Here is a 26,165-nt window from a genome sequence, read left to right on the forward strand (position 1 = left end):
CTCTGCTTTGCTGTTTGTCAGTAGCACATTACAAAGTGCCAACCCATGTTGGCATCCGCCATTTAGGGGCACATTTACTATGGGTTGAATCCGAGTCCGAATGGAAAAAATTTGGATTGGAAACGAACGTTTTGCGACTTTTTTGTATTTTTTGCGATTTTTTCGGCGCCTTTACGACTTTTCGGAAATTATCGCGACTTTTTCGTTACCAATACGATTTGCGTGAAAAAACGCGAGTTTTTCGTAGCCATTCCGAAAGTTGCGATTTTTTCGTAGCGTTAAAACTTGCGCAAAAAGTTGCGATTTTTTTCGTAGTGTTAAAACTTGCGCAAAACGTCGCGCCTTTTAAGTTTTAACGCTACGAAAAAAGCGCAACTTTTCGCGCAAGTTTTAACGCTACGAAAAAATCGCAACTTTCGGAATGGCTACGAAAAACTCGCATTTTTCCGCAAAAATCGTATTGGTAACGAAAAAGTCGCGATAATTTTCCGAAAAAATCGCAAAATACAGATCATTACGAAAAAAACGCAATCGGACGCATTCGGCCCGTTCGTGAGTAAGTAAATGGGCCCCTTAGAGTAGTGATTAACACCATGAGTATGGTAGCTGCAACTAAAAAATAAGTCTGAATAAGGAACTCACAAAACAAATTGTGTGTATAAATAAGTGTAAGAAAACTTTATTTGCCTAACAGATATATTAACAGTTTCATTATTTTTTATAATAGAAATGTTTCCCTTTTTTGGAGATATTGTACTTAATATAAATGCCTATTTTGGGAAAAACATTAGAAAGTAATTTATGATTTTATTGGTACTTCACTCTGAAAAGTATAAGGTCAATAAAACCGGACAAACTTTTTTATATTTACAAGAATATATTAAAAAAGGCTGTTATAGTTCTATTATACCATAAATGAATAGGGGCACAGACTGTCTGATATAAGGTCCAGTTGCTATTAGATTAAATCTACCAGAAGACGACTAATCATATTGAAGAAGTTTCTATACTAATTTGTTAATATAATCTGGAGAAGCAGCTAACAATCAAGCCATAAGGCATCCCTTCTTTTTATTATCCCTTTCAATTTGCTAGCACTAAGATTCTAAGGTTGCCTTATTAGCCCTGACTTGTCTTGGGCATTTACTTTATCCTGAAGTCTTTATGCTTTCAGTATTCATTAGTCGCCTTGATGTCTCATATGGGGTAATGGTAATTTAGAGATCTGAATATATACCAGTTTTAGGATATAGCTTTGTAATTGTCAGGGGAATCACTGACACTCATCTTCTGATGCCCAGGGATACATCTTGACTGAGTGATTCTGGTGATCTTTAATGTGCCAGTGGAGGCCTAGTATTTTCATGCATGGGTTTGTCCCTTGGGAGAATTTTGTCAGCTTGTGCGAAAGGCCCTCGCCAGGTTTCTCCTTTTGCTATTTCTGGATAACACTGGCATCGAATGAATTGTGAAAAGTATTTTGCTGGCCCACAGGGAAGCAGCTAGAGACAGAAAATGGGTCATTTCATGCAAATAAAATGTAGCTGAATACATAAATATGAAATAGTACTAAACCATTCAATGGGCTTTCATATAAATATTTGTGTAAATGACTTTGTGGCTTTACATTAAAAATGTTGTAATTATATAATTTGTAGATATATATATCTATATGTATATAGCAGTGATTGGTTATCCTAGGGGAACATTCATGAAATCATGAGTTTGAATCCCGAATGGGAACAATGTGGATTGGATACGATAATTTCTGAAGATCGCAAATATCACAAAAATGCCTATGAAAAAATCGTACTAGTCACTATAATATCGTATTGCCGATCCAAAATTTTCGTACCGAACGATTGTAAACAGCGGGAAAACCTTTCCGACTTTGATTCTCCGGTGCATGATTTTGGAAGCCTCCCATAGGGCTCAATGGCACTCTGCAGCTCCAACCCGGCCCAAGGAAAGTCTCCCATAGGGCTCAATGGCACTCTGCAGCTCCAACCCGGCCCAAGGAAAGTCTCCCATAGGGCTCAAAGGCACTCTGCAGCTCCAACCCGGCCCAAGGAAAGTCTCCCATAGGGCTCAATGGCACTCTGCAGCTCCAACCCGGCCCAAGGAAAGTCTCCCATAGGACTCAATGGCACTCTGCAGCTCCAACCTGGCCCAAGGAAAGTCTCCCATAGGGCTCAATGGCACTCTGCAGCTCCAACCTGGCCCAAGGAAAGTCTCCCATAGGGCTCAATGGCACTCTGCAGCTCCAACCTGGCCCAAGGAAATTCACGATAACAAAGCTTGAATGAATCCAAAACTTTCGTACTTGGCACGACAATACAATTTTGTCGCACAAATTTTGTCGCAAAGTACGAAAAAGTCCCGAAAGGTACGAAAAAGTCGCAGAAAATATGCTCGGAGTGTTCGTGTATTAATAAATGTCCCCCCTAGTGTTAGCCTAGGGACTGGGGCAGCTCTGGACTGCCATGGCACTCACACCCCAAAACACAGTCAGTGGGGCTGGCACTGAACACTTAATGCACAATACATGAAATACATGACAATCATGAAAGATGAACCAACCAGTATGCCAGGATATATTTTGTGCTGTGCAGGGCTAAAAACATTAAAAAAAAAAGTTTGTTTTGCCACCAACATGGATTTATGCAGCTTAGTTACTATCAAGGAGAAGATACTGTTTTATTACTACAAAGAAAAGAGAAATTAAAAATTGTTTCCTTAATTAGAAAAATGGAAAAAGCAATTTCTGTAAATAAGAGCAGGGTAGTATTTATAATGAGGCACCAGAGGGCTGGTGCCTAGGGCGGCGGCCTTAGGGGTGGGCCTCAAGTGCATGTGTTTTCGTTTTTTTTAATTAAAAGAAAAATGCCACCAGCCTTCACCTTGGATTTCCATAGGATATTCAGCAATGGAGCTGGGGGACTAAGGGGGTAGGGAGGTCGAGGTGCTCTCTGGGAGTGATGTTACATGCACTATGTAGGGGCTTAGTGATGAGCAAATTTTTCGGCAGGCATGGATTTGCAAAAAATTGCTGAAAAATTTGTCACACGTCTCAAAAAGTCGCGGTCACGTCAAATTGGGCAGTCTCATCAAAAAAGACGCGGATGACAAAAAAGTTGTGTGACTGACACATTTTGCAGATTTTTCACCGTTTCACAAATTTTCCTGTTGATTCATGAATTTTTCTGCAAAAAAATTGTTCATCACTAGTAGCAGCATATTTAGGTCCAGATCCGGAGCTGTCTGGAAAATAGATATCTGGATAATAGGTGTCATACCTGTATACATTTAATAAGAAGGCCTAATTACACCTTGGCTCCAAATAGACATTGAAAGCAGAAATGTATTATACTTGCACCATCATATTGTCATAGTTACTTACTGGTAGAGCTGTGCACAATTACCTGAATGTTGCTCTTGAAAGGAAAATGACTTCAGAGCTGTCGCATTTTCAAGGTCTCACATAACAGGTGTAAGAAAATATATAATTTGAACAGTGAAAACCAACATTGAAATTGCAGTGTGTTTCTTCATACTAGTATTTATGAAAATATTACTTTGGAGAGATCTCTACTAAATTATATATTTCATTGAAGGGCTTTTGAGTATGTTATCATTTCAGGGCTTTTTTTTTACATTCGGCAATGACTGTGACTTTTAAATCCTTTAACATCAAGTCATTTTTTTTCTGGATGATACTGAAGAGGTAAATGAGACTTCTATTGTAATGGGATTATGTATTCATGGAATTGCAGACTTTAAATTGGCCGTTGCATTTAGAGATTTAGATTTCTTTTTTTTTTTTAATGTCAAACGTTCCCTTCTCCTGGATCTAAGAATATTATATTTGAAAGATAATTTAACATAATTGGAATGAAGTGGCACAGGATGGAAATAATTGGTAATCTTTTCTTATATTTACTGATCTTTTTTTATCTTGTGAGGTTGTTTTTGTTGCGCAGGATAATTTGCAATAAATGTTCAGTATCTGTTTACAGAATATTTAGAAAATAATAGGGGACTGCTACTACAGAATCAAATGTATTAAAAGACCATTTAATGTCTTTTTTTAATAGAAAAATGCGGTAGACACGGATTTGCAGTGTATATCCACTTTTCCAGCAGATTGTTTCGCGAAACGGGCGACAAAATTTGCTGTTGAAAAATTTGACGTGTGATCAAAAATTGTCACGCGCTTATTGGGATTGGGAAATGGGACTGATTCGCTCATCACTACTTATATACACTTGTGTCTGCCACCCCATTAAGCAAAACTAACTCACAATTTAAAGCTGTCAGACCATATCCCCTGGGTTGTTAGGTCAAGCCTTTACTTTCACCGAAAAAATTCCACCTGTTTAGTGAAAATTTGCTGCAAATCCATGCCTGGTGAAAAATTCCGCTCATCACTAATTATACTATGCAAAGGGTTTATAGAAATATGTAAGGAAGAGTGTGGGCAGACTGCTAAAGCCTGACGCTATAAGTAGAGTGAGTAAAGCTGGTTATATATAGTTGTTTGGCAAAGTCACTAAAGGTCCCCATACACGGGCCGATAGAAGCTGCCGATATCGGTCCCTTGGACCAACTCGGCAGCTTATCGGCCTGTGTAGGGGCAGAAACGATCGGACTGGCCGACCGATATCTGGCCTGAAATTGGCCAGATATCGGTCAGCCAGGTTAGAAAATCCCATCGGATCGGGGACCGCATCGGCTCGTTGATGCGGTCCCTGAACCGACTGCCCCATTGCCGCTTGCAGAATTCACCAACATGCCTCCCCGATATCGCCACCCGTAGGTGGGGATATCGGGTGAAGATCCGCTCGCTTGGCGACATCGCCAAGCGAGCGGATCTGCCGGTGTATGGCCACCTTTAGTCACCTTTTGGTGGACAAAGGTGGGCTGATCTGATCGTTTGGCTCCTTAGACACCAATTTGGTCACATGACTGTCCCATAAACACCGGGAGAGGATCTCAACTACCTAATTCTATCCTGGATAGGATTTTTTAACCGGCAAGATCAATATCTGGCTGACCCCCAAACAGACAGAAGTTAGGAAGGACATCCTTTGGCTCTGTATACAGTGAGAATTGTGACCTAGTAGACAGGTAATACTGACCTATGTATATACAGCTTAGCAACTAAATAGAAAATTGAGAAAATAAATATAATTATACATTCCACCTCCTTGTTTTTACATTGCACATTTCAGTCACTCCATTCAATTTATTTACTGCTTTAATATATTTTGGGGTTAGTCAGAGGTTAGTTTGGTTTACCATTTACTAAATATTATTAAAAGGTCAACCTTTGTTTTTCATACACTTATCTGTGATATAAAATCAACACAAACAATATCAATAGATTTTCCCTCTATTGTTATTAATATTTTCTACATTCATTTGAATTTTAAATAACAATGTTGCATGTTCCAGAGAGGGGAAATGAGCCAATGTTAGCTTTCCTAAACTCAATGCATACATAAATGCATGAAAAACATAACAGCAGGGAATCCTTTTCTGCTCACACCATTAGCGTAACCAAATGCTTAACTGCCCCTAAAATGCCTGAATAAGCTTCCACCAGACAAAGCTGAATTAGTTTAAAGCATAAAACATGTTTTCAGAAAAATTCTCAGCAGGAGAAACTTCATATGTTCATATGAATAAATTCTGAAGCAAAAAAATTTCTCCAATACTAAAGAAAAACACATTGAATCAGAAAAACAAGTTGAAGACAAAAAAAGTGAAGGAACAGGGTGATCATTTTGTTTAACTATGCTTTCTCTTGTTCTGTCTGAGACTACTCACTTTTAAAGAAGAAGGAAAGGCAAAATGTTAGGCAAGTGACTTCAATAGCCTACCTTTTACCCCCGGGCTGGTGCCCCTGTTGGGAGAGAACAGCACCAGCCCGGGGTACCTGCAGCGCTTCCTCCTTCCTGCTTTGCTCGCGCGCATGCGCAGTAGAGTGAATAGTGGAACTTTAGCAGAGAAGTCGGCTTTTCACTCTACTGCGCATGCGCCTACCACATAGTCGCAGCTAAACAAAGCAGGAAGGAGGAAGCGCATCGCTACAGGTACCCCGGACTGGTGCTGTTTTCTCCTAACAGGGGCACCAGCCCGGGGTACAAGGTAAGCGATTTAAGTCACTTGGGGGTGCCTAACATTTTGGCACCCCAAAGTGACTTAGCCTTTCCTTCTCCTTTAAAGCTACATTTTATTTTTGGAAAAAATAGATCATATGTGAGCCTTACAGAAAAAAACATAACATTTTGATAATTACTGTATCATTATAAATCCTTTTCATTATGGCTAGAAAGTGGAGATATATGCAGTATATTGGTAGCCATATTGCTTGAAACAGTGTTGGGTAAATACAAAAGGGCCTGGGGTATAATGGGATAGACATACTGCTTGTAGGAAAGCAATAGAACACTATATACAGTTACATAGTTACATAGTAAATTTGGTTTGGAAGAAGACAAAAGTCTATTAAGTTTATCCCCTCTAAATGAACCCCAGTACACACATATACACATATACAGGCCTATCTATACACTCAAATATATCTATATATGCCAATGCCTATACTAACTAACTGTAGATATTAGTATCACAATAACCTTGGATATTCTGATTGTTCAAGAACTCATCTAGGCCCCTCTTAAAGGCATTAACAGAGTCTGCCATTACCACATCTCTAGGAAGGGCATTCCCCAACCTCACTGCCCTCACCGTGAAAAACCACCTACGCTGTTTCAAATGGAAGCTCTGTTCCTCTAATCTAAAGGGGTGACCTCTGGTGCGCTGATCATTATTATGGGAAAAAAGAACATCCCCCAACTGCCTATAATCCCCTCTAATGTACTTGTACAGAGTAATCATGTCCCCTCGCAAGCGCCTCTTTTCCAGAGAAAACAACCCCAACCTCGACAGTCTAACCTCATAGCTTAAATCTTCCATTCCCTTTACCAGTTTAGTTGCAGTCTCTGCACTCTCTCCAGCTCATTCATAAAATCTTTCTGTGGTTCCATAATTTCATGTAAAAAAAGCCTTTTCAGAACTATACTTTTCCAGTAGTATGTGCCATTGAATGATTCCAAATAGAAAAACTGTCTAAGCTCCACCCTGTGGCTTGAGTGAGGCACTGTGCTTACACACAAACCAAGGCATGCATTGATGATAAATTACATTAGCAATTTAAATAAAAACTATAGAATTAATTAATGAACTACTGTAGTTGCTGTGCCATTATGAAAACTATTAGCTGAAAGCAAACAGTCATAAAAGAACCATAATATATGATAAAACCAAGGTTAGATTTAAATTCCAAAGTGTCTTTTAGGTTCTACTTGAACGACTAGCCATTTTTTCAGCTGATGCAGGAAATGCCAAGGATAACTACTGAGATTATTTTCCCCTTGTTTCTTTGCCAAAACTAGAATTGCGTTGATGGTAATTTACACTAAAGGTGATGAAAGACAGATATGTTCAAAACTCATCCATCATCTGCTCACAGGCCGCACATTTTTGAAGATGTTGTGACATTTTCTCTTTGTCGCATTCTTGACAGTAAAAGACGTAAATTGCATAAGTTATTTTCTTTTCATACGAGTGTATGTTTTGTACCAGATATTTCCAGCTTTTAGCAGCATGTCATTTAATGAAAGAGAAACTCATCATGCAAGTCATTTGAATGTTTAATCTGCTGCCTGTAGTGTGTAACTAAAGTCACTATGGGGTATATTTATCATGCTGTGTAAAAAGTGAAGTAAAACATGGTGATGTTGCCCAGAGCAACCAATCGGCAATTAGATTTCAACAGTTAGAAAATTAAAGCAAAGCATTTGATTGGCTGCTATGAACAACATCACCGGTGATGTTTTACTCCACTTTTTACACAGCATGATAAATATACCCCTAAGTCATCTTCCCAGTTACTAAACTACAGTTGTTACATGCACCTGTAGGCCATTCAGTGCAAACCTGTAAAAACCCCACCAACAACAACTTTATTAAAACATGCCCCAAAGGAAACCATGGCAAGACATAGAGAACTGGCATAGACAGCCTGCAGACTAGCCCTTTCAAGTCCCAACATAGGTAAGAGATTTACTAATGTGATGGTTTATAGTGGGGGTTGGTGGGTGTAACAGGTTATACCACTATCATTTATAACCACAAATCTGGGGAAGGAGTTAGACTAGGAACCAGTTGCCCTGCCTTTGGTAGTTACAAGTATTTACAGGCCACTGTGGATACGTGGTTTTGAAGGTACTGTCCCTCAGCATAAAATTGTGAAAGTCATTTTTTTCAATTGGGTGGTGGTGTTTTTTTATAGTTTAAATAAAAGATATGCTTTATAGGTCACTTTTTAGGTGATTTCCTGAAGTGGTCCACTTTGAAGGGGTATGGGTTACACAATATACTGTCTCTCTCTTTCATTTTCCAGTTATTTTAGAAGTGTGCTTTTTGGACCTGCAAAAACTTGGTCATCCACTGCTTACTTACGTGTAGGACCCAAGTTTACTTCACACTCTTCAAAGATTTCTACACAAATGTTATGGTAAGGGGACTCTCTAACTCTACTTTTCAACAAAGATGGTTTTAAAAAGTTTCACATTTCTCATCTATTGCGTTTGGGGTAAGCAATATCTACCGTACAATATAACATAAAACATGTAGAATTCTGTACATAGTAATTGGACAGGCCCTTTAACCCTTTAAGGAAGATAAGCATGTCTTTGGACATGCGATGTTGCCTTTTAGGGATATTTCGGAGCAGGCATATATTAAAAAACATGAAGTTTGATGGTCTGTTCCACTAGGAGACAAAGTCACTATGCAGGAGAGATTATTTGCTGTAGGCTGTGACATGACATGTTTGACTTACTATATGTATAATTTGTAACTCAATTCTACACACAAGATGTGTTGCAATCACCTTATTATTAATATTATAAAACAAAAACAATGAAAGTTTCGGTAAGGAAATTAATTTGAATAATTTGTGTAAATGCAACATTTCCGATTGGTTTAGGTAAAGTTTTGTAAATGATGAGTGGTTCTCTTGAATCTTATGAGATTTACTTGGTCAAACCAGTTCCCATTTCCTGGTTATTCTATAGGCTATTCATTTTGTGTATGGCCCATTCTAAGAGCAATGGACCCACTCAACTCCTCAGAACATAAAACCTCTTACAGGTGCTGTATTAGAGAGAGTAGCAGAAAAAAGAGAGATATTTTTTGTTTTAGCAGGGATAGAATGGGCAGCTTGAACCCCATCAATGAGTATAGGGTAGCTTGGATTAGGTAAGATGTCAGTTCCACTGACAAAGAACCCAAGACGTAAATTACAGCAGTTTTTTTTTTTGTAAAGATTCTTTTTTCATATAGAACATTTTTTTCTTCCTGATGCTCAAAAATAATCAATTCAGTTTAGGAATTACTATTCTCCTCAGATAAAAGTGCTTCAGAGAAAGTATTGACTAAAGAATGTCTTAATAAGCATAGCTTTAAATAATCATTTGTGCTTGACACAGTTCCCAAACATATTTTATGAAAATCAGGTTTGATTAATACTCAAGCGAGGAGAATGTTTCTCTGACAGTAGCGCATTCATGAAGGTGTTAAGATGGGGCCATACATTTTTTAAATCATTAAATTATTCATGTTATAGGGAATAAGGGACCTGGGGTTTTCAAGCAATTGTAATTTGGATCACCATACCTTTAAAAAATGATTTAAACATTATATAAATCACTTTATATAAAACCCATCCATGAGAACCAACCAAACTGCTATTTGAAATCCATCCATGAGATCCATCATTGATCCATCATTGATCTTCAATGGTTACTCAGCAAGTCAAGTTGCTCTAGATTTACTTATACTAGGGGGCACATTTACTAATGCACGAACGTCCGAAAAGCGTCCGAATGCGTTTTTTTCATAATGATCGGTATTTTGCGTTTTTTTCGGAAATTGATGCAACTTTTTTGTAGCTATTACGACTTTTTCGCAAATTGTCGCGACTTTTTTGTAGCATTACAACTTGCGCGAATTGTCGCGACTTTTTCGTAGCCGTCGCGCCGAGTACGAAAGTTTCGGATTAATTCAAGCTTCAGTGTCGTGACTTTCCTTGGGCCGGGTTGGAGCTGCAGAGTGCCATTGAGCCCTATGGGAGACTTTCCTTGGGCCAGGTTGGAGCTGCAGAGTGCCATTGAGCCCTATGGGAGACTTTCCTTGGGCCAGGTTGGAGCTGCAGAGTGCCATTGAGCCCTATGGGAGACTTTCCTTGGGCCGGGTTGGAGCTGCAGAGTGCCATTGAGCCCTATGGGAGACTTTCCTTGGGCCAGGTTGGAGCTGCAGAGTGCCATTGAGCCCTATGGGAGGCTTTCCTTGGGCTGGGTTGGAGCTGCAGAGTGCCATTGAGCCCTATGGGAGACTTTCCTTGGGCCGGGTTGGAGCTGCAGAGTGCCATTGAGCCCTATGGGAGACTTTCCTTGGGCCAGGTTGGAGCTGCAGAGTGCTATTGAGTCCTATGGGAGGCTTCCAAAATCATGCAAAGACTGAAAGTTTTGCCCGCCGTTTACGAGCGCTCAATACGAAAAAGTCGCGACAATATACGAGCAAATCGTAACGGCTACGAAAAAGTCGCGACTTTTCGCGCAAGTCGTAACGGCTACGAAAAAGTCGCGACAATTTACGAAAAAGTCGTAACGGCGACGAAAAAAACACAAATAATACGAAAAAGTCGCAAAATGTTTGTTTCCAATCCAAATTTTTCCCATTCGGATTCGTGGATTAGTAAATCAGCCCCTTGATATACCATGATTGAAAGGGTAACACCAAGCACACCAGACAGCAGGATATTTCTTTTAAAACTCGGTCTAAGGCATTTTTGTTTTTAATGGATAAATAAAGACCAAGTTTTAAAAGAAATATCCTGCTGTCTGGTGTACTTGGCATTACCCTTTCAATTTTGGAGTTCACCTTTGCTACGGGTTCGGGGCTTCGAGCACCTGGACCACCACTGGACTACGGTGAGCATTGTTACCGCACCTTGATGTACTTACAACTTTTTGGATTGAGTGATAGACCTGGGGTATCTACACCCGGATCTTAGCTTTATATTTGGTACGATTCATTTTGCCATTGCAGCATTTAACATACACTTGAGTTTCTCACATTCATACTTCTGCATTTAGACTATTGCAGTACTTAATATACATTTAAGTTTTTCATTTTACTTTTATTGCGGTTTTTCTCTAAATTGTTTTGCCTTGATATACCATGACCTGGATGACCAAAAACCTTCATAGTCCTATTGCAAATTGTTTCAAATTTATGTCAGACATGAAAACATTTTCTAATCAAGGAAAAAACAGACCCCTATACAAGTATGTTAAGCTTAAAAAAGCAGATGTTACCATGTTTCACCCTCTAGAGGTCTTCAATAGTCAAGGTATTGAGATAACAGCAAAAGAATCCCTGCATTGAAGCTGACAGTTTAACCTCATGGGGTTGAAATATAAATTCTTTCCTGACAATGAATATATGCTTCTTGCATAGATTGCTACTGATTGTTTTATAATCTTATCTTCAATGCAAGCTTTCAAATTAAAGGATCTTTCAATTTAATACAATTGCTCACCACTTTCTAAAACGCTCCGAAGTCATAGCTAAAGTAAATGTGGAGGTGGCATGAATAGCTAATATATTAGTTTCAGGTCACAAGTAAGCTAAACATTGAAACGTGATAAAGAAATGTTAGTGCCAATTGAATGAATGTAAATGAAACATTAAATTAAGCTTCAAGGCAAAGTCATTGTTAATGTAATTGCAGACAAAAGCAATCACAATGAGTGTCCTTGATAATAGCTACATGGACTCTGCTTCACAAAGGTCATTTTACGATTAATAGTTACACACCTGTTTCCAAAAGAATTTCACAGATTGAGGTTCAGAGTTCAAATTAGTGTAAGCAGATTTACGGTTGCAAGTGACTAATTAAATTAGAAAACCCCCTAAAGTTGTCTTTCCTTTTTACTTAACTATGCCCTATGCACTTGTCATTGTAATGCTACTGAGCTGCCTATTTGTTTCACTTGGAAAATTTGTAAAACCTTCTAAACTGTTCTCAAACTGAGTCTGAAAAGTGGCAATGATCCTCTTACGTCTCTGTATGGTTAAGACATAGGGCACAACCAAAAATATCTATCATTTAAATGCCTGCTAATAAATACAAACCTATGAGCAATGTGTTTTGACCAATAATATAATATAGTTAGTAAATCTGCCCCACCTTACGTCCAAACATTCTCCTTGCATTTTGTGCTTAGTGCCATTGTCTCTCTTGTGTGTCTTCTGATACATCATAACCAAGTGCACCTTTTGACAGGATTGCTAAAGCTTGTTAGGGTGATAATTTAATAGGTCACTTAACATAATCTAAAATCTGTTGGTTAAGTATTCATTCTGGGCGTATAGCTTTCCTTTAAAGGGGGCCTGGCCAAATGAAAATAAATGGTGTAACCTAAAGCCTTACTTGGTTGGGGAAATAATAGATCACTAACTACAACATCTTTTCTGCCTAGAGATTGCAGTAGTGCTGGTCCCATCTTTCCATAAAACATCACAGGATGTGTAATTATCAGTTGCACATGGGGGGGGGAATTTAATGGGGGAGCTAACAAAATGCATCATACTTGTCTTAAAACTGGGGCTTCTTTTATTTTTAAAAATGAATACAAAGTATGGCTTAGTACTGGAGCTTTGTACTCTTTGTAATGGTCTATCCCATTAAACTTGCTTTTAGCCCAGCCACCTTCTCACTTATTAGAAAAAGGTCGATATTTTATTGATTTAAGCACCAGTAATAAAAATGCTTGATTGTAGGACTGGGCTTCTTTAATAGAATTCAGCCTTTTCTTTTTAGGTCTAAATGTTCAATTTCAGATCTATTTGCTCAAACTACCTGAAACGTTTTTCATGTCACAAGTCAGAGTTTTACAAAAGTATTGCAGATTTAATGCTACTTCTAGTACTACTACTACTAATAACACTGATAATAATGCCACCTTAAATAATAACAGTTTTTGAGAAACATTGGGTCTTTTACTAATACATAGAAGAAGAGTTTTCTGAATAACTGCAATGCAAAGTTTCTTTTCCAGAACTGAATGTCCTTATTGTTTGACCTACATTTTTTCTATGAGAAAACATTGTCATTGCCTACAATTGCATTTTACCAAATGCAACAAGTAGCATGCACATACAGATTGAACATCTGGGCAATGGCAAGTATAAAGCACCATGTTCCCTAGCACTACTGTGCACTCTGCCTTGCATCTCATTGACAGTAATAGACAGGTGCAACAGATGCAATTGTGTTCAGACAAAAAAGTGTCATTTTTTGTATGTAGTGCTGCTTAGTGATGAGCAAATCTGTCCAGTTTCGCTTCGCCAAATAATTTGCAAAACTTTGAAAATATTTGCGAAAGGGTAAAAAATTAGCGAATTAACTATACTACAACTATCAATACTTTATAGATAGGTCAGATTATTTTTGTAGCCTTGAATGCAGTCCTTGGAGACAATCTGTTGATCTAACCACATTCAACAAAATATCCTGTGTAGATATACCCTAAGGGGGAGATTTATCAATCCACGACTGCTCCGAATGCGTCCGAATGCGTTTTTTTGTAATGATCATTATTTTTGCGACAATTTTGTCGCTGTCGTGGCTTTTTCGTATCTTGTGCGAATGTTTCGCCACCGTCGCGACTTTTTCGTACTTTGCGATAAAATTTTGCTACAAATTCGTATTGTCGCGCCGAGATATCTGCATTACATTGCAGCTTTGCTGGGAATCATGGCAGGGTTGCAGGGATCTTTCTCAACAACTCCAGCACACTAAGGCAATGATTTATGATAACTTAATTGCACCACTGCATTTACACCTAGCAACCAATCTGAGCTGTCTTGTTCAAACTTATAGTAGACTGTTCAAAGCTAATACAAGATTGATGCACATCCGTGCGGAATTAAAACACCCCTATGAGCAATATAATGCTGTCTGTATGTAGAAAAGCCTCCTCCTCTATTCTTTCTTTTTGAATTCTCCTTTATAAGCATACTGTATCTTTGTAACTTATTGTATACTCAACAATACCTTGAACCCTACTGTATGTCCTTGTAAGCAATGCATATGCTTTATAGTTATCTTACCACACAGAACAATGCAAAAGATTGCGAGTCATATCTTCTCATTTAGCTACCAACTAGAAGTCTACTGTATTATTCTAATCAACCTAGATTAGTAAACTTGGGAAGAAACAAGGAAGGTACTTTTGCATTAAGCATTACAATAGCAAGATAATCTCCTTTAGACTTAACTACAGAGGATCAGAGGACCCTGGCTTTTCTAGCAAAACTTATTAGGGTTGTGACACATGGGGAGATTAGTTGCTGTGACAAATCTCCCTTGTCGCGGACGACAAATCTCCCCGAAATGCCATTCCACCAGCAAAAATGTAAATCGCTGGTAGGATGGCAAACGCAGTGCAACTTCGGCAAATCGCGGGAAAATCACAGGAAATCGCGGTGCCACGTATGTCCCTGAAATCTCCCCTGTGTGCCACAGCCCTTAAAGGGAAACGAAAGGCAAAGTCACTTGGGGGTGCCAAAATGTTAGGCACCCCCAAGTGACTTTAATCGCTTACCTCGTACCCCGGGCTGGTGCCCCTGTTAGGAGAAAACAGCACCAGCCCGGGGCACCTGGAGCGGATCGCTTCCTTCTTCCGGCTTCCGTTGCTGGAATGCCAGCGGTGGGCGCATGCGCAGTAGAGTGAAAAGCTGACTTTAATGTTTAAGTTCGGCTTTTCACTCTACTGCGCATGCGCGCGCAGCGAAGCAGGAAGAAGCAAGCGCCGGCAGCTACCCCCGGGCTGGTGCTGTTCCCTCCTCACAGGGGCACCAGCCCGGGGTAAAAGGTAGGTGGTCAAAGTCACTTGGGGGTGCCTAACATTTTGGCACCCCCAAGTGACTTTGACTTTCTTTTTCCTTTAAGGGTCTTTATTTAGAGAGATACTTATCTACAAATAGAGGACACTTTGTTTGGAAATGACACATAGCACACAACACACATCGGTACAACATTTACTTTAGTAATAATGATCTATGTTAATGTAGTGACATGGTGAGTGACATGTCAGTTTGCAGCTTGCTCCATCTGTGTGTTAATTAATTTTCTGGCAAGTAGTGATTACTTATATGTTATAATTTTACACCTGGGACAGGTATGGAAAAATGATAATAACTGCAGCTGGCTAAGATGCAATTATGCAGAAAAAATAGAATCACTCTTGCATCTAGCACATAGCATTATACACATATTAGGGGTCATTTACTGTGACACCAAATGCTAGAGCACTAAGAGGTGCAAAAGTATACACTTTATTGTTTATTCAAGAGCATTTGTGTCAAAGATTTGGCTGGATTCTGCACCAAGCATTAGATTGGAAATCTGAATGACGCAAAAGGTGGAGTCTGGTAGGGGACAGGAAGGCAAACCTATGTGCCTAATGGCAGTATACAAAAAAAAATGTTTTTGCACTTTGCCCCCTGTCCTGCACTGTAAATGAACCCTTAATGTCTTTAACTGGAGAAATATGTTAATTGAAGTGTAAAAAATGTGTGTTTTATTAACCTATGGCAAAAAACCTTTATTTTTGAAGTAACTACTGTAGTCTTCTATGTTTATTTAAGGAGTTGAAGTGCTAATATTGTTGGATTCCTTTTTACAAAAATGACTAAGAAAGTCAATTCCCTTCCATTTATAAAACTGATTTTATAAAAAAAAAAGTTTTTTAATAGCAAATAACACCTTCATTTTTGAAGTACAAAAGAGTAACTACTGTAGTCTTCTATGTTTAGTTAAGGAGTTAAAGAGCTAATGTTGTTGAGTTCTTATTTACAAAAATGACTAGAAAAGTCAATTGCCTTCCATTTATAAAACTGATTTACAGTAAAAAATAAAGCCAAACATGAAGCTAAATATTTAATACTGTTATCTTGCCTGATGGTAATGCATTTTAGTCTTCATTGAAAGAGCTTTCTTGATCCAAGCACTCCATATGATTCCTTTGTTATGAAATTCAGTTGAGAATTACTGGCTTTCTCAGGCTTACCACCTTTCAAGCATTAGCATATTTCCCAGCCTGTATTACTGGCATTTGATGTTTTATGATAAAGTACAAATATGTGCACAGCACTGAACTTTCTTCTAGGAGGCTTCTTTTCTGAAAACCCTATCATGTAGACTAATTACCTGCCTCATGCAAAGCCATTTAGATAATGTTCCAATCAACATCAAGTCCAGAACGTTTAAGCTTATTTGAACATCACTTATAATCTCCATTTCTGCATGGCGAGTTATATGGTGAAATAAATTGTTTGAATGTAAAACAAATAAACTAGAAATCTCAATGGCAAAATCCGTTCTGAACTGATGAAATCTTGAAAGACTTAAAGCTAAGGATTAGCGCTTGTATAAATCACCTTTGGATTTGGTTTTACGTAGAACATGCATAGTACATTTTTAAGATGTATTTACAGTTGGTACAGCATTCATATACAGTAGCATGAGTTTGAGAAATATGTGTAGAAATAAGTATGAGTAAAATAATGAAACCTGAACAAACTTTGAATCTAGTGGGGGAAAGATAAATAAAAAGAAGGTAATAGGTTGTAAGGATTGAATATAGGGACAAAAATAATGGCTGGTGAGTGATTAGAATACAGCAAATTCACATATAGAATGAGGCCCAGGTCTTGTGCACAGTGATTATGATGATGTTATGAAATTCCAAGGGAACAGATGATCAGTAGTGATGGGCGAAATGTTTCGCTAGGCATGGATTTGCGGCGAATTTCCGAGTTTCACCATTGGCGGATTGTTTTGTGAAACGGATGAAAAAATTTGCCACGTGTCCAAAAATTGTTGCGGGCGTCAAAAGAATAGTCACGCACCAAAATAAATAGTCGTGGGCGTCAAAAGAATAGTCATGCATCAAAATAAATAGTCGCGGCATCAAAATAAATAGTCGCATGGCAAAAAATAGTCGCGAGCGTCAAAAGAATAGTCACGGTGTAAAAATAAATAGTCATGGCGTCAAAAGAATACCGTAGTCACGGGTCAAAATAAATAGTCGCTGCATCAAAATAAATTGTTGCGGCATTAAAATAAATAGTCGCGGCATCAAAATAAATTGTTGCAGCGTCGCGGGCGACAATTTTTTTTTACATGCGACATTTTTCGCCAATACGGGACAGATTCACTCATCACTAATGATCAGTGTAAGAGCACCAAGCTGGATTGAGGTTCAGATACAAAACATATAAAGAAGGAGAGGGCTCTGTGTATTATTGACAGAAATGTACAATTTGATTATATCTGAGGCTAATGGGAGTCATTGTAAAGGATAAGAATGTAAAACAATACAGTCAACAAAGCTGAACCATGCAATACTTCAAGGCAAAAGAAAACAGAAACATCAGTGCAAAATAATATTCAATTTAGGAAGAAAAATAACATGGAATGATGAAAGCACTATTAGGAAACAGGATCAAATAGGCAGCAGTGAGGTGTGTAAATGAAAGGTGTTCAGAAGGTTCCTATTTAGAAGCCCTAGATGAGAACACAGTGCTGAAAACACAAATAAATTGCAGTTTATGATGTTCTTTGCCACAAAGTAGTGTTTTACGGTACTTTATAAGCCAATACACAATTTGACATGCGCTGCTTAAGGTAAGTAGGGATGGGCACATTCTTTTGCCTGGTACAGATTTAAGTGCTAGGATTTCACCGTGTATTTTGTTTTGCTGGAATAAAAGAATTGTGTGAGTCCATTGGTGGAAAACACCCATGGACTCCAATGCATTTGCTGTGAAAGCAAAAAAAAAGGCCCACTTCACAAATTCTTGGCCAAAGCAGAACGGGGCATTTTTGTTCATCACTGATGCAGTTAGGTGCAAGCTGGGATATGGGCAAAGTGGGAGAACATCATATTGCTCTTGAAAGGTGAAGCAATGGAGTTTATTGTTTAATTCATTATTTCGGGAGAATAAAATGGGAGATCTAAGAGGACATTATAATCCAAGCATCTTAAATGACATGAGACAAAAAGACTAGTAGGCTGGTGGTTGTTGTTGTAAGACAGACATGTCTTATATATTATATAATTATATTAATGTCTTATATTATATGTAAAAAGCATAAATGAAGGTTTTTTTCACATGACTGACATAATTAAGGATCTATCATGGAAAAGATCCTAATGAAAAGGTTACAGTTACAAAACTCAAAACAATTGGCTGGTGTTTATAATAACCCCTATATATCCACCCAACTTAGTTTAACTAGTGTTTAGGTATGTCCTAGAGATAGATACAAATGGGGAAGACTTAGAAAGTTTGGGTGGAGAGAACAGACATGATGCAGTCACCAGTTTTGAAGTGTTTAGGCAGGTATGAAAATTATTCATGATTAACATACTGATCCACATACTACCCTATGGCAGGTTCTAACCTATCCTTTGGTTACCAATATTGGATCAATGCATAATTGGGTATTAAAGATCAATACCCTGGTTGCACTTCACTAAGCAGAGACACAGTAACAGGGGTCAGACAAAAGTGGTATGTGCCTGGCGCCCACCCTTACCATTGCCTTCTGCCTACCCCTAGGTCCCCCCCTGGATGAGGTTTGACCATTACTAGCCTCACACTTACACACAGCTAAAAAGCCTATAACCTTTAAACCTACGGGAATACCCTAACAAGGAAAGCTAGTTTTAACTGATAATTTTAGATTTTAACTTTTACTTTGTGCACTGTAAAAAATGACAAAAATGATTGTGTGAATTGTTAATCCCTGTGTGTGATGCACAATTGGGGTTAATCATTCAGATAGGTGTCAGGATTATCACTCTATAGAAAATAAATTGTTCTACTGTTCATAGCAGCGGAACCAACACATTTAATGTATCAGCTTTGATAAATGTGTCAGTTTGTTAACACTTTCCTAACTGTTAGGAGAAATGTCCTGACAGTCAGGAAAGTGTTGATAAATGGGAAAAAAGACGAAGTGCTGTATTTGCCTCTTAAATTTTTAATAAATCTCCCAGTATCAGTGATCCAACTAGCTTGCTAGATATGCTCTAGTGTCTACTGCAACTGCATCTAAAAAAACACACAGACATATGTGAACTTAACAAAACAGGAATAGAATTTGGCATAACAACAATGCCCCATACAAAAAGATCAGTGCAAGCTCAGTTACTTGAATAAAGGCACTATTGAATCTTCCTCTTTAGAGATTTGGTTATGGAATATCTACATCCCATATCAGTTTTACAAATAACGAAACTTTACTTTTCTTGTTTGTACTTTTCTCTTCAACCACCACAGTAGCTTGAGGATTGTAACTGTAAAAGAATGTGAATATGGGAATGTTGGAAACACATTAAAGAGAATGTCCAAGCTACACTGGCTTTATGTCTCAAAAGTGAATTAATTGGCAATGTTTTTGATAAAAAAGAAGCTCAATTTATACAACAAAATAACCATACAAAAATATTATAAATGAACAGAATAAAGCTGGAATAATATAACTAGGACCCTGATCTCTTCTGCACAAGCCTTTAGCAAGAGGCATAAGATCAATGCCATTTCATGTGTTAATTTTTATTGCATTGTACGTTTTTGGCTCACTTTGAACATTCAAAATCGGAATAAATTATCAATAAAGTTTGACATCCTATTATAAGCCCCATTACATATTGTCAAGCATTCCAACAGCATTAGTTGGGGTCATTTAAAATCTGCCTTTGTTTAGCCCACACAACATAGCCATCTTTCTTTACAGTTGTTTGCAAATCTCTAGGTTGCAAGGGATTCCATTCAATCATTCTATTTCATTTGTATCTTTGACCATATGAATTATATGATTCTCCACAAAATTCTTTACTTCCTAAATATTTACTGCACTATTCTTCTCTTCTTCATATTGTACTGGATCTTAACAATCTTGGGAAAATATATCATTTTTACACAGACAGAATGGTAAAATTATGTGGAAATTAGGGCTGTGAAAAATGACTTAGCAAACGCATATTGCACCCTTAAGCATGGTCTAAAGCAAAGCAATCTTAATACCCATTAAAGAAATTGAGTAGACCAAATTAATATAGTATTTATCTGGATAGATATACTTTGAGATAATGCATTAGATTTTTTATGTGGTTGGGTTAATTAGAAATGAGAACTGATGTGCCCATATACATTTTATGCATAATATAATTCTGTCAATGATATGTTGTGTATGCATTACTTTACCCCCTTCTGTTCTTCTTCCTCTCAAAAATGAATTTTCTAAACCACTAAATATTTATCTATTGAATCTCCTTTGATTACCTTCTGTGTTGGGGCCTCTGCTTTTAATTATTAAGGAGATCTAATAATTTCAACTGAAAATTGATTACTTACAGCAGGGGTCGGGAAACTTTTTGGCTGAGAGAGCCATAAACACCACATATTTTAAAATGTAATTCCGTGAGAGCCACACAATATGTTTCGCCGCGGATGCTGTGGGGCAAGGTAGGGTGGGTCCCAAGGATGATTTAAAACATATAAATCAATCTGTTGGGGAAAGCTATGAGCCGTAAAAAAAATGCTAAAAAGAACAGTTTGGTCTGTCTTCCATTGTCTTAACAATAACAGTTTCCATATGTTTGGTAACATGAAAGTCATTGGATTTACCAGGGAAATGAATATGAGATTTTTTTGCTCAGAAACAAGCTAGGCATTTGATATTTACTTTATTGATTTGATTAAACAACATTACACCATTTGTCTCCAGAAGTCTATGTGTATAAATCTAATGGCTCTGCTGACATAAAGGTTGTTTAATAAATTGCTGATCTACATTCATACACTGAATCTTGTTACTCTTACTGAAGGAAAGTAATTGTTATATTTAACTTGAGCCGTTCCATTGTCTTGTTTGATCTCAATCGTAATGCTAATCCGCAGCCTCTGAAAATATTTATTAGAATTAATGAAATGGTTTATGAAACACTGCACAACAGCTGTGATGAAACTACCCAAGCCTATAAAGACTTCTATTCTAATTATAAAGCCACGATTTGTGCAAAGCATTGTATCGTAGAAAAATATCTATTATCAAAAATTTATGAAGGTTTCTGTAAATTAGCTATCATGGATTTTTTTGTATGAGTTATCTTTTTTGGAAATCGATTATAATCTTAGCTCTGTATAAAAATTTTTAAATAAATACAATTGTATATAGGTAGCACATGACATTCCTCTTTGACAAATGGAATAAACCCCAAGGAACCCCTATGTGAGCCATGTAGTAGTCATTTCTGCCATTCATGTGATTCTTTCTTCCTACATGAAATGGTCTGGTCTTTATTTCAGCCTTCTGAACTATGGCTTTTTTCTGCATGGTCCTTCCAAAAACGAAGCCCTACTCCATATATCTTCTACTATTCAGTATGGAGAAGGGTTTTCTTTGGACCACCAAATATTCTGTGCCCCGCCATCTTTTAAGTTCTGTTTCTAAGTTTAGATTCTCCTCTCTAGCAGTAACTTTTCATGTTAACCTTTTCTTAATCTGCATTTCCACTGTACAACCAATGAATAGGAATGATGCCCCCATGTAACATGTAGGCATATTAAAAATAAACAAGAAGTTGTATTACCCAATAGAAGCATTAGGGTGCATTTAATACAAGCAACATTCTTAGATATCATAGCAAAAAAAAAAGGATAAATAATGAAAAATACCGATCCCAGAGCACAATTTCAGCCTATGTTAATATAATTCAGTGTTATATAAAATGATGAGCTAGTGCCACAGTTTGGCCAAACATATGCAAGCTCAAATGCCATGTTAAGCCCCCTTAATTTACAGTCCTACATTGCCTATTGGTGTACTAGATTTTAAAGTTCATATACATATTTTTGCCTAAAAGGTAACATTTATTTATAAAAAAATAAATAAATACTCAAGCAGAACATGTGCATTTATAGCAGTTGGTCAACACAATAGTGAGTCCTGTATCATAGACCACTGGTGATTTCATTCACTTATAACTGATGGCATCGCTAAACAGTAAAGAGATAAAACTGACAGATTATTTTTGACTTTTGTATAAAATAAATTCTTTCACAGCATTATTCTAGATGTCAATGCTGCTTTCTATCCTTCCATCAAATTCTCTTCAAACCTACGCTTTTGTTAATATTCAGACATACTTTTTTTCCAATATGCTTGTAGTTAAAATATATATTCATATGCTCTTATTGCCTCGATGATTGCACGATAGGAAAAGTTTAAATCAATATTTCATACCTAAGAATATCAAAGTTTTTTTACCGTTGGAAAAAAGGAAAAATATTATAGAAAGTCAATTCTTACTAATGTAATAAGAAATATGGCAAAGATATAATAAAAATGTTACCTTTCGAGAGTGGATTTCTTTTACGTACAACGGAAGAAGGAATTCAGATACACCTTCCAGTCGTACTCCTTTTTTGGTTATTCTCAAATTTCCCATGCCATCCTGCGAGGGTAAAAAGAATGTATTAGTTCTTAAAAAATATATTTTCCATTAACATATTGATAATAATACTAAATTTGTGATGCTGGATATTCATTCTGTCCTTATATGTTTCATTTTTACAAAATTGTCCGCTTTAATAATAAACATGCATCAGGTTTACCAATAGATTTGGGATCAATTCATTTGAATCATTTTGTATTTCCCCATCTAAGATGTGATATACTTCCAAATGTGTTATGTTTAATAACTCTACCACACAAAACACAATCTAAACACAATCCTTGCACTTCTATATAGTTGCACTTATAACCAATGCCAAGTCTGCTCTGGCAAATTGTGCACAATTGTGCACAAGAGTGCCTCCATCTTAGCTACTTTAGTAACTGCTCATCATCTACCTATCTACTCTGCTTATCACTACACTACTACTGCTACTCAGGAAAAGCTACTGTGATTAACATTTGCATCTATTCTGTTCTCTACATTATTTTGGCAGCTTATTATGTACATAGAATATTTCTGCATACAAATACGCAAAAAGGTCCTGTACTCATACATAAGTATGTGAGAGTCTATAGTGCTTATTTTGTCCAATATATATTTCATCAAAACACCAAAAGTATGTAATTCTGTATATATAGTCTAATCTGGAATGTATGCGTGCCATTGGGAGTAGGGAGCCAGTTGATGGCTATAACGCAGCCGGGATCTGCTATTGCTTGAGTTAGGAATGCATTTTGGATAGTGATGGGCGAAATTTTGGGAGACAAAATTCACCAGAGAAATATTCACCACACAGCAAAAAATTGTTGCCCATGTAAAAAAAAATTACACGCGCCAAAAGCATTTTTGACATGCGCTACAATGATTGTTTTGCTGTGCAACTTTTTTGCTGTTTTGCTAATTTTTCACCGTTTCAGAAATATTTTTAAAGATTCATGAATATTCCAGCGAATCAAAATGGGACAGATTTGCTCATCACTAATTCTGGACTTTTTTAATTAACTGAAAGCAAGAAATCCGGATGGATGCAACAAAAACCGATATACAATACATGGTAGTTGGAAACTGGAAAGAAATACTATGGAAAAGTAGTATGGGAGAAATACACTTCTACAAGTATGTATCTCAGGCTGCACAATATTTAGGCTGTTAAATATTAATGGCAAAATCTAGTTCAAAATATAAAAGTAAAATGCAGCCAAAGCTGGTTTGTGGGGGACCTGAATGTACCTCCAAAAATGGATCCTGGTTATGTTGAATAAAAGCATTTCTGTAAAATGGCAACTTTTGGTGATAACAACATTTTTCTTTCTCAGGAGCTGGTGGTATTGTTGAATATACTTTAGCTAGATTTATATTTTCGACTTCTAGTTCCAGAAGTAAATCTTGACTTACAGTAAAAGTCTGCATGAAACTGGCAGTCTTCTGTGTATAACATCATTTATTGATAGGGCTCTGCGGTTTCATGGAACTGTGATATCTACAATATGAATTGCTGGTAATTGTGTGTATCCCCCCAAAAACATTAAGGTTTAAAACTGTGTGAGATTCTATATATTAATAAGGAATAATATTAATAAATACATTTAGAAAAATCATCTTTTTAGAGCTACTATTCATTTTTAGCAGGATAATGAATATTTTGACCGTTCATTTAGGGTAATTAACATTAATGTGATGATATTAGCCTTAAGCTGGCCATACATGCACCGATAATATGGTACGAAACCTCATTTCATACAATATTCGGTGCATGTATGGCAAGACGGCGAGTCGACCGATATCGCAGGAAGCTGCTGATATCGGTCGACTCGCCGATCGGGCCAGTTAAAAGATTTTGATCGGGCACCATAGAAGGCGCCTGACCAAAATCTGCCTTCAGCTCTGAATCGGCAGAAGGAGGTAGAAATCCTATTGTTTCTACCTCCTTATCTGCCGTTTCAGCCCTGAACGGTTTGTGGCTGATTGTACAATCGCCACGTGTGTAGTCACCTTTACAGAGGGAATCAAATGATTTGTTTACCTTTTCTACCTAGAGATATCCATTGCATCTATGGATATGGACCCCCCACTGAGGAAGCAGACCTGGGCCCCCTGCAGTTGGGGGGTCTGCTTCTTCTGTAGATACACCGTTGTTTTTGATATATTGATTGTTAGAGCTGATATTGGATTCAAATTTTAGAAGACTTGAAATTTTGGAAGCACACTTGAGGCCAAATATCATCAGAATATACATTATACCGAGGTTGATATTTATTAGGTGGACAGCAAGCTTTCCTTTTTATTCCTGTAGCTCATGTTATGTCTTCGGCTTCTATTCAACTTCAGCTTCTATCCTGGCACCAAGTGCCTGCCCTGTAAGTATTCAGCAGGGAATAGTGACCTATGTTTACAGATCCGTGCATAGAGCTCAGATGTGTTGAATATTCATAGAGCAGGCACATTGTACAGCTGTGGCATCACTTTGTGACTGCATCTGGGACACACCATAAGGTAGACAATACAGCCCCATATTAATCACTGAAGCAGGCTAGCTCTTGTTTAGTTTTGGGTAAAAAAAAAACCTTCAAAATTCCAGTTTTTACCATGTATTTCTTCAATATTACAGCATTTGTGTTATTGAATACATGTTACTAAGCTGTTTAATCCTTCACTTTAAACTGAAAAGGGAGATCACCCCTGGAGATTACAAATATGGTTGTTGTTACTTTCTCAGCAAGAACTTGACAAAAATTAAAATATCTGTTGATGTGGAAAGTCTTGTCAGATGGTGGGCACATACTGAGATGCTAAAAGTACATTAAGATCATGTCACAGTCAGACACAATGCAGCTGTCAGTAAAAAAACAAACTTTAGAATTGGAAGATAAGAAATGTGCCTTATGCATGCGCTATAAATAATTAATAGTATAGTAGTTACTGCAGTAAATAAAAATGCAATAAAAGTTTAATGAATTTACATTTTTAACAACTGTATATAAGTTTTATAATTTCCGGGCTCCTGCACCCAGACATGTAACCTTATTAAATGGTGCGTGCACTTTTTTTTTAACTAAGAGCAAAACAAGGCATACAGATATAACATAGTCATAGACTATTATAGACTATTTATTATTTTTGTATGTTGTACAGAGAGAGTACAGATAATAATATGAAAATAATACTATTAAAGCTTAGCAAATGTTAAAACCCCTGGGAGAATATTCTAAAGCAGGTGCAATAAATAAATACATGTATGTTTGCATGTATGAAATGTGTCCCATTCACAAGTAATTAGGCACAACAATTGCCCAAAACACCCCAGCATTGCCCCACTTGTCAACCCCATGGTCCTACCAAAAATGTGCTCCTTTTAAACCAGGTATCTAAATACAGGACATCAGAAAACATATAGAAGGGTTCTGCCCATAGCAGAACTAGATGCTGAAGAATGGAGTAGTCAAGCTTTGGAGATAAAACTGCATGTATTTTCATATATTTTATCAATAAAGT

At 37.3% G+C, this 26,165-nt stretch overlaps 1 protein-coding gene across 2 annotated transcripts in view; it reads right to left on the minus strand.

Moving 5' to 3' along the window:
- The window catches only part of sgcz (sarcoglycan zeta), a 390,798-nt gene that overhangs the window by 38,231 nt on the left and 326,402 nt on the right, over positions 1-26,165 (minus strand). For both annotated transcript variants that reach the window (XM_018095591.2, XM_031895416.1), the window contains one exon: positions 22,569-22,670. In XM_018095591.2, coding sequence (XP_017951080.2) covers positions 22,569-22,670 — 102 coding nt within the window. The remainder of the gene's footprint in view (positions 1-22,568; positions 22,671-26,165) is intronic.

Source organism: Xenopus tropicalis, chromosome 1 (genome assembly GCF_000004195.4).
Source record: "Xenopus tropicalis strain Nigerian chromosome 1, UCB_Xtro_10.0, whole genome shotgun sequence".
Lineage (NCBI taxonomy): Eukaryota > Metazoa > Chordata > Amphibia > Anura > Pipidae > Xenopus > Xenopus tropicalis.